Here is a 9,349-nt window from a genome sequence, read left to right as displayed (position 1 = left end):
AATTTAGCTTAAAAATGCTCCACCAAGACTAGCCCGTTTCCCAACCCCCACAATAAGATCAATGCAATTTTTTATTTGAAATTGTCAACGGGATTTAGGGACCCGAGATCAATGCAATTTATGCAAATGACCGGAACAAAGAGGGTTAGATACATACCAACACTAATGTGTCCGACCCACATTGCTCAAGGTTTTTTCTCTTTCAAATTGACCGTTCCAATGAGGGTCGCTAATCAGCGTCAGTTTGTTATTTAAGGTAAACAAAACCATCGTAGTGCTACAATGAAAAAATCTTTGACAAATTCTTTTATTTAATGACTCATTTTCACTAAAAGACAAAGTTTTTTCAAAATTTAGCTTTGACCTGGACCGTTCTTTTACCTGTGTGACTCGTCGAGTCAAGGCTGTACACTTACCATTTTCCTAACCATTCATAATCCATATACAATAGAGACTTTTTTTCTCTCTCTATATATAAATATCCGATCTCATGCATACAAAACCAAAGTCGTCTAGGAAGAAGAACCAATAGTTCTAGGAGGTAAAAACATGGTTTGTTCTTCTCTGTTGTATTTGAGCCTTTGAGCTTCCTGAGTGGAAATTTGGTAAGAGTTAGTTAGTACTTGAATAGGCATTGCTTTCAAAACTGAAGTTTTTCCCACTAATGAGATCTTCATTGGGTTGCCTGATGTCTTGAAAGCTACATATTCAAACCCTTCATTTCCTGCTCTCATTGTTGATACAAAGTATTATGGAATAACAAAGAAATCTCCTTAATTTATTCAGTCTCTCATCACGCATTGTCTGACCATTGCTACCAACTACTTCAATAGGAGCATCACCGCGTATCACGTAGACAATGCTGTGAGCGTTCATCGACCAATTAGGCGCGTGCACTGCATTCTGCAACATACATCATGTGTCAATAGATCGCCAAAATGTCCGTAACATACACAAATATATAAGACGACGGTTTAGTGTACAAATGAGTCGTGTGTCTGTACGTACTCCCCCGTCACATGAGAGGACTGTCAGTGGGTTGATCAAGTGTTTAATAACACATGGCAAATCCCCGACAACCATATGAGAGGGTCGTATGTGCAAACAGGTTACACACAAAGAGAGAGAGAGAATGACACACCGGATGAGTTGTTCATTTCCATCGTTATGGTACCAATGGGTAACATCAGCAGGAAGGGCAACAATGTCTCCTTGTCGAATCCTGTGTACTTTCTGGTGTTGATCTCTCTCGGCTTGTTCTCCTCCTTGTTGTCCTTGAGGGCTTCCCACTCTACGTGCCGACGAGTATTACTGGCCAGATTAATATGTTTCGAGACAACCTGGCATTGCCAGTCCTAGCAAAGCTTGACCTGTATAAAAGAAGGAAGCTGTTATTATTGGATGAATTTTTCTTTAGGAATATTTTCGACAACAGTTTTCTTACTACCGTCGTTGGAAGGCTTTTTACCCCAATAATGCTATGGTCATCAACTGATCAACATGAATATGAATGCAAACCTTGTTGAATGTATACAAGACGTGGAGAAGGGGAGAAATTGGGGAGTGAGAGGGAATTAGGCCTGAGGACAAGTCTAACTGCAGCAACACCAACACATTGGAACTGGTCTTCCAATTCATTCCATTTTCGGCAAAACCACCTTCTGACTGGGTTCGTTGACGTGGTGGACTTGCTGATAGACGTTGAATACGACATTGTCTTGCCTCCTGCAACCGTGTTTGTTCAGGTTGACTTGTATATCCAGTTCTACTAGCAACAACCCAAACGATGACGAAGAATACTAGTATAACTAAAAGAAAAAAGGCTTTGGTGATGACTAGTATTACTACTCAAAGTGAGGTAATCAAGATGAAAGGAGTACTCAAGTTAGAAGCGAGTAGAGATAGGCCTGGTGGCTCATATTTACAATGTGGAGAGGTTGGAATATTATGGGTAAAAAGTAGGCGAAATGGGTTCAGTTGGGTTCTTTTGCGTTAAGGGACTTTGTCTCGATGTTAACTAACTTAAGACACCTTGCAGTGGCAACACCTTATTCCTCTGGCATCATACACTTGCCGTACGGCTACCAATATGACATTCTACCATCAACTCTGATAGTCGCCGACTGCGCAACTTATTTCCCGGCTGAATCCCGGCCAGGTGACGTGCGCAGACAGGATTTAGAGAGATAAAGCGTTTATCATGCCTGGTCACGTCGCTCTGCGGCAATCAGGAGATGTCCCGGGCAGAAGGTCATTTCTCTTTTACCATATCTCAACACCATTAGAAAATCTTAAAACAATATTGGTACCCAACTACCCGAAAATAGGCCTACCGACAAATCCAATACGACCTAGAAACAATCTTCATTGGCTTTTAATAACATCCTTTCGGCTTGAGGGGGTGTATTATGGGCACACTAGATGTTTTCTCGGTTCGAATGGAAAATGACCCACACTCTGATTTTTTACTTGGCTTACAAGGTTACTAGAGGCGCACACTGAAACCTCAAGAGAATTGGAAGTTATCTCATAACAATAAATTGCAGGAACCTCAGACTTCCAAGACCAATATTTGACTTGTACTAGATCAAGCCCAAGAAGTGCAAATTTGATCACAAGAAAAGGGCATTCCTCAAACCACATATGAACAGAATAATGCTACTCCAAATAACAACAACAACAATAATAATAAATACTAATAATAATTATCGCGATCTAAGCTTACTTCTTTAATCTTTCTTAACAGCACGGGGCACCCCAGATTTATTATTTCATTTCTTGAAGGAGAAGATTAATCATTACAATTATTAATTGCTTTTGCTTTCATTTTATCTTGAAGTATTTGGAACCATAGGATTTTTTTCATCATCCGTATTCCAACTTGGGTCATGACTTGTCCGAGTTTGTAATTATATTCCAATACATATTTAGCGGATAATACCGTTCTATTCTACCTTCAACTACACGAAGAGACAACCAATTTATATGTACGAACTAATAGTAAGAGGTCTACCTCTGCCAAACAACAATTTTTTACTAAAGTAATATCATTAGACTCAGATAACACGATGTAAATATCCCGACTTTTGTATTTCTGACGCTCTAGACCACATTGTCTAGGGGCGCTCCTAGAATTAACAATAGGCCTGCCCTCTCTATTAGCGCTCTTCAGGCAAGGTAGTCTGAAGGCATTCGAATTGAGCATGGTTCGTGATGACTGATGAGTTTCGATAGGGCAGACTCGGGCCAGTATGAGTGTCTCAAATTGTCATATGCATGGGTTTCAGACTGGTCAGTCCACGGCCAACGGAGAGTAGTACGAGAGGTGCTGGACTAGGGCAAAATTTGGGGGGGGGGGGGGGCCTATAGACCCATCCTTTCCGTTAGAGTTGGCACAAATCTCAATGATAGGATAGTGTGGATGAATATTCGGATAAGAGAAAACGCACCTGGCGCATTATAGACTACTTCCCTTACGTTTTTCCTCCTATATAATCATCTTCCTCTCCTATCGATCCCCATCAAAGTTTTTTCGCCCTTCGTTCATTTTTTCTACCTGTTATCCAATTTGACGGCTTAGCCTTATCTCCTGATCTCCGATTCTTCATCAATGGCGAAGGATCCAATTCGTGTTCTTGTTACTGGAGCTGCAGGTTTGTTCACATAAGTTATTTAACTTCATTTCTTAATAGATTTGATTGATTCAAGTCAAGAAGCTAATTTTATTATAATTTTGATCTTATCTTCCTTAATATAATCAATCTTATCGAAATCAGCTAATCAAGTCGTAAAAACCGTCTAAATTTCTTATCTTTTAGTGTGATTTAAGCTTTAGTAAAGATTTATAGTAAGGATCGGCTAAAAAAATCCGATCTTTAATTTGTGAGATCCAGTAGTTGTTACTGAACTCCAGGATCATAGATTTTGGGAGATAAATTCATAATCTTCATAGCGGCGCCGGCTTTAAGTGACGATTGATTGTTAGGACCAGATGATTTTACTACATTTTAAAGTACTATAAATTAAAGATCTGACTTCGATTGATCATTAAAATGTTGAATTTTATGTCTCTGACGTTCATAACAAGCTTAGTGATACTACTATATTGGATATTGTTGTGACTGAATTTGGATGTGGAAAACTGATTGATCATGTCATTTTTTTGTGATCTGATTCAAATATTTATTTTGTTCTGAACAAGTAGATAAGATCAGATTTAATTATGTATTTAGTTTGGAATAAGTCGATCAGATTCAATTATGTATTTAGTTTAAAATAAGTCGATCAGATTAGATTCATTTATCCAAGTAATTAGCAGCTTTCAGTCCAAAACTTCAACTATTCAGAAAACAAAGATCAATATCTTATATCAATTTAGTCAAGCAGTTTAAGCCTTTTCGAGGAAGTGGTTTTGAGCTTTGACTCGTTTTGGCTCTTGATCTTAGGTAAACTAATCTCATACATTTCTAATTCGGAAATTGGTTATTTGCAGGACAAATTGGATATGCTCTTGTGCCAATGGTTGCTAGAGGAGTGATGTTGGGTCCTGACCAACCTGTGATTTTGCACATGCTTGATATCCCACCAGCTGCAGAGGCCTTGAACGGAGTGAAAATGGAGCTAGTTGATGCTGCTTTTCCTCTTCTTAAAGGTATATACTCATTCTTCTTTTTTCATATTGGTGCATAATGCATCATTTACGTACTCGCTTAAACCCTTGTCGGTGAATCTAAAAGTACTTCATTTTATTACCACTCCTATTAGGTGTTGTTGCCACCACTGATGTCGTTGAGGCATGCACCGGAGTCAACATTGCCGTCATGGTTGGTGGTTTCCCAAGGAAAGAGGGGATGGAAAGGAAAGACGTTATGTCAAAAAATGTGTCTATCTACAAGTCTCAAGCATCCGCTTTGGAAAAGCATGCAGCTGCTAACTGCAAGGTTCATCTCTCTTGTGAAAATATGCCACGAAATATCAAATCATAGAAAATATTGTTTCTAAAAGTACTTGTCTTAACTCATGTTAATTTTGCCCATTTGTTTGTATTACTTCCAGGTTTTGGTTGTTGCTAACCCAGCAAACACCAATGCTTTGATCTTGAAGGAGTTCGCTCCATCTATCCCCGAGAAAAACATTACTTGCCTTACCCGTCTAGACCATAACAGGGCTCTTGGTCAAATTTCAGAGAGATTGAATGTTCAGGTTTCCGATGTTAAGAACGTAATCATCTGGGGAAACCACTCTTCAACTCAATACCCCGATGTCAACCACGCCACTGTCAAAACATCAGCTGGAGAAAAGTCTGTCAAAGAGCTCGTTGGTGATGATTCATGGTACTACGAAAATATATTACATATCTTACTACATATAGTTATATACTTATATACATGTATAGATGTATACGGATTATGCAAGTTAGCTTAAGCTTATAAGATCTTTTATCTCTTGAAGGTTGCACGGAGAATTTATCTCAACTGTACAACAACGTGGTGCTGCAATCATCAAAGCACGAAAGCTCTCTAGCGCATTATCTGCTGCTAGCTCTGCTTGTGACCACATTCGTGATTGGGTTCTTGGAACTCCAGAGGTAGTTATTGTTTTTAGCTGTTTTTGGCTATGAGAGAGAGTTTAGAAATATATAATATTTACTAGTTTTTTGGTCTTTCCGTTTGTGACTTGTAGGGCACTTGGGTTTCAATGGGAGTATACTCTGATGGATCATACAACGTCCCAGCCGGTCTCATCTATTCCTTCCCCGTGACTTGTCGAAATGGAGAATGGTCTGTCGTACAAGGTAAAAACATCAAATATTCATGATGTATAGTAACAATAATGACCCAAACTCTAGGAATTACCGATATAATCTCCTTCTTTGCCACCCAGACCCAATGGGTATCAGGTTTTCGTTCTTGACCAAGAGCTCACCTAAAATGCCTCGATACTTTCTATTCTTGAGCTCGCACGTATGACCCAGTCTTCAGACACTCTTGAAGCAATACGGATATTATAGTTATTGATTGATTCTTCTTTTAGTCAAACTAGGAAGATATCTTATTGTGCTCTCTCTCTCTATCTTGGTGCAGGACTTTCGGTTGACGAGTTCTCAAGGAACAAATTGGACAAGACTGCAGAGGAACTAAGTGAAGAAAAGGCTTTGGCTTACTCTTGTCTCTCTTAGATTCTAATACTCAATTCTTGTTTGAGTATTAGTAGCTGAACCTCATTTTATATGTAGCAGCTATGGTTTCCAATAAAAGAGTAGGGTAAAAAAAGGATCACATTTGGACTTCCTAGGGGAAAAGATAATGTGTGTGAGAAAGAGAGAATATGCTTATCTTTATTTTAATTTGTATCATCCTCATGTATAATGAGACAACTTGGTTTTTTATGTCTCCTTTCTTTGATTTATGGTAGATTAAATTTTGCTACTAACTTTTGTCCTTTTCATTTTATCGTGCTTGATGACTAGCAAATCTAGTTTTTTATTCACTTGATCTCGACCTCAAACTATGATATAGACCAAATTGTATGGTAAGAGTTAAATTTGTGAAAAGGTTCCAACTCTAAAAATCACCTTGTATACCGTCTCAATAGAGGATTTTCACATATATTGAAACAATCTTCCAGTTCGCCAATACGATTCAAAGTGAATGTCACATAGAATATTTTTCTAAGATTTGATGTCGTATTAGCAACCAAACCGACTATGAGTGTGGTTACTCGAGCCCAATAGTTTGGGATGTTCTCTCTGCTTTTGTAGTCTAGACCCAAGTACAATGGGCCCAAGTTAAGACTTTATGTCCACCTTAAAGAGCTTTATCGCTTGCTAAGCTTGAGCTCACACCTGTAGTCTAGCTTTGGATGCTCTCCTAAGAGACGTGGGATTATCAATTGAAGATGGACACAATTTAAAAGTAGTACTCTTTATTAAAGATCCAAAAAGGTTTTTTGAAGTGTTATTTAAACTCATGTACTACATTTTAGACCTCAAGACAGCCAACCTCTTTGCCTTCCATAAAGGCTTTATTTGACCTAAGTACAACATAAGACCTGTTCTATACTGTTACATGTTCATGGAGAAGCAGTTTCCTGCTGCTGCTGGGATCCTGATCTTGGCTGAAACACATACATTTCTTGATCTCTGTTGAACTTCAACCTTCTTGCCTCTTCCCTTGAAATTCTGTATGAGTTCATTAGCACTTCCTCTGGAATTGCCCTAAGAGCTGAAGTTCTTCCAACTATAGGACTCATCATTGCATTGTCATTGGTCTTGAATGCAATCCATTCTAGACCTTCGTTTCCGGCTTGTTTAACGACGGCGAAATTCTGTGGAACTGTCAATACTTGACCCATCGCTACTTGTCCATCGAATACAGGTTGTCTTTGGTTTCCGACAATCTGGATTCTACCGCTTCCTCTTGTGATATATATGATACTGTGGGCATTTAAGTTCCAGTGTGGTGCCATTATAGCATTCTGCATGAGTTCACCAAAATAATCGACTTATAAACCTATCAAAATTTAATCGGAAAACAAAAGCTTCAAAGTCTTAAATTATGGTATTTGAACTTATCTTACCCTGTATAAAACTCCTCTCTCAGCACTCAACTGGAGGTAACTGAGGATAGGTAGCTTCTGACTGTTGAGGCTGGTGATTCGTCCGGCATTTGGGTTGTAGACGTCAGAACTTGTTGGATCTCCTATGTTGTGAACAAGCCTGGCGGCGCAAAGAGTTTCCTCCAAACCATTAGCTCTGCTTTGCTGTCCTTGTTCTCTTTCTTCCTCTTCTTCACTTAGTGGTGGCCTAACCACACCAAGTCCCTGCTTGACTAGGACAATGTTGCCTCTCTGGTCGTTTCGGCTTTGTAGACTCCTCGCAGTTTCTCGGCTCACTCCAAAAGCTTCTGCCAAGATCTCGACATCAAAACCGCTGAAAACGTTGTCGCCTGTTTCCTGTCTCTCTTGCTCAGTCTGGTGCCTTGCCTGGAAAGAACGTTGCCCTTGGCCTTGTGTTTGTGGGTTCCCAGCTAGGAAGAATCTCTAATATATAAATGTAGGTGGATAATTAGTTAAATAAATATAAGTGTGCATCATCAATCTCATGGAAGAAAAGAAGTTTCAACCACGGTTTGTAACGTGGTTAAAGTTAAAACAGTGGCCAAATGTAAATTTTTCCTTACCCTGGCGTTCTGATCGAGTTGGTTGGCGTTGTTGCCTGTGTCAAGAAGTGTGACTAGAACAAGAGGGGTCTCACCATCATTGTAGAACCAATGAGGAATACCAGTGGGCAAAGCCAAAACATCGCCTTGGTTAACTTCTCTGATCTTCTGATGCTGATCACTGGACCTTGACCTTGATTGCGCTCCGAGTCTTCCTCCTACCACTTGCTGAATGGATTGATATGTTTCTGGGCAACCAGGAAGAACAGCTCCTTTCATACCTCTACCTGCATGCAAGTATCAACCATTAGCTCATTAGAGAGGAAGAGATAGAGACATAAAGCCGGGTTGGCCCAGGCCCAAAGCAACCAAATCGGGTCTTTAGGGGCCTCAGGGGTAATTAAGGCCCCATAATTAGGGTCTTAAACACAAGTTTGAGTCGGCCTAGATTTGGCACCCCAAACGCTTGGGCCGGCCGAGAGAGAGAGAGAGACTACTAGCCTTGGACAACATAGGTAAGCTTAGGAGCATTGGAGAATTGAGGCAAAAGAAGGCCTCTAGCTTCAATGACATGACGAGTAATGGCAACACCAGCGCATCTAAACTGTTGTTGATTCTGATCCCAGTGCTCGGTGATACCAGCTTCGGATTTAATAGTTCGAGATGGTTCAACAGCTTGAATATTCTGAATCCTACACTCATCAAACGCAGTCTGCTGGTAACGTCGTGACCCTTGTTGTTGTTGATATGGACCATATGGTTGTTGTTGTTGCTGCTGGGTACTTCCTTGCCATGATTGTTGTTGTTGTTGTTCTAACTGACTTAAAACACAACCCTGAAAAAACAAGAAAACAGTAAAAAAGAACAAAGCTTTCGCCATTAATGATCGGAAGAGCTCTCAAAACTAGTACTACTTAGATTGAGAGTGTGTTGGTGTGAAGTGGAGAAATGAAAGTGTGTGTTATTTATAGTACAAAGGAAGGGTAATAAGGTTAAGAGGGTTTGAGTACAGGAAATGGAAGTGGTTGGGTTGGTGAGAAAAGATGAATTGTTTCAGCCATTTTTCACCTTGCATGGATTAGAAATGGCGTGTGTCTCTTTTACTTTAATAGAAGAATACAAAACTTCTGTGTCTGTTTATGGATGATTTGTTTCAGTGGATAAGTGAACCCTAGAAGATGATTATTATT

At 39.6% G+C, this 9,349-nt stretch overlaps 2 protein-coding genes and 1 pseudogene across 3 annotated transcripts; 1 reads left to right on the top strand and 2 right to left on the bottom strand.

Moving 5' to 3' along the window:
- Positions 1–512: 512 nt before the first annotated feature.
- Positions 513–2,104, bottom strand: LOC147551030 (11S globulin seed storage protein 2-like; annotated as a pseudogene).
- A 1,263-nt stretch (positions 2,105–3,367) lies between these two features.
- LOC147551029 (malate dehydrogenase) lies at positions 3,368–6,432 on the top strand. 2 transcript variants are annotated; one of them, XM_086668862.1, is made up of 7 exons: positions 3,368–3,653; positions 4,493–4,651; positions 4,765–4,940; positions 5,056–5,333; positions 5,452–5,587; positions 5,683–5,794; positions 6,084–6,432. In XM_086668862.1, the coding sequence occupies exons 1-7, from the start codon at positions 3,611–3,613 to the stop codon at positions 6,176–6,178; spliced, it is 999 nt and encodes a 332-aa protein (XP_086524988.1). In that variant the 5' UTR covers positions 3,368–3,610; the 3' UTR covers positions 6,179–6,432. The 2 variants fall into 2 exon arrangements, with proteins under 2 accessions (XP_086524988.1, XP_086524989.1); XM_086668863.1 differs by lacking the exon at positions 3,368–3,653 and adding an exon at positions 3,679–3,898 and having other exon boundaries at positions 4,029–4,651.
- A 475-nt stretch (positions 6,433–6,907) lies between these two features.
- Positions 6,908–9,314, bottom strand: LOC147551028 (cocosin 1-like). The gene is made up of 4 exons (XM_086668867.1): positions 8,661–9,314; positions 8,181–8,446; positions 7,579–8,040; positions 6,908–7,476 (listed from the first exon to the last, which is right to left on the bottom strand). Exons 1-4 carry the CDS (start codon positions 9,037–9,039, stop codon positions 7,072–7,074), a joined length of 1,512 nt encoding a protein of 503 aa, XP_086524993.1. The 5' UTR covers positions 9,040–9,314; the 3' UTR covers positions 6,908–7,071.
- Between the last annotated feature and the right edge of the window lie 35 nt (positions 9,315–9,349).

Source organism: Eschscholzia californica, unplaced genomic scaffold (genome assembly GCF_041429995.1).
Source record: "Eschscholzia californica isolate CP2 unplaced genomic scaffold, dmEscCali1.0.p SCAF_3, whole genome shotgun sequence".
Classification (NCBI taxonomy): Eukaryota; Viridiplantae; Streptophyta; class Magnoliopsida; order Ranunculales; family Papaveraceae; genus Eschscholzia; species Eschscholzia californica.
This window is presented reverse-complemented; position numbering and strand designations above follow the sequence as displayed.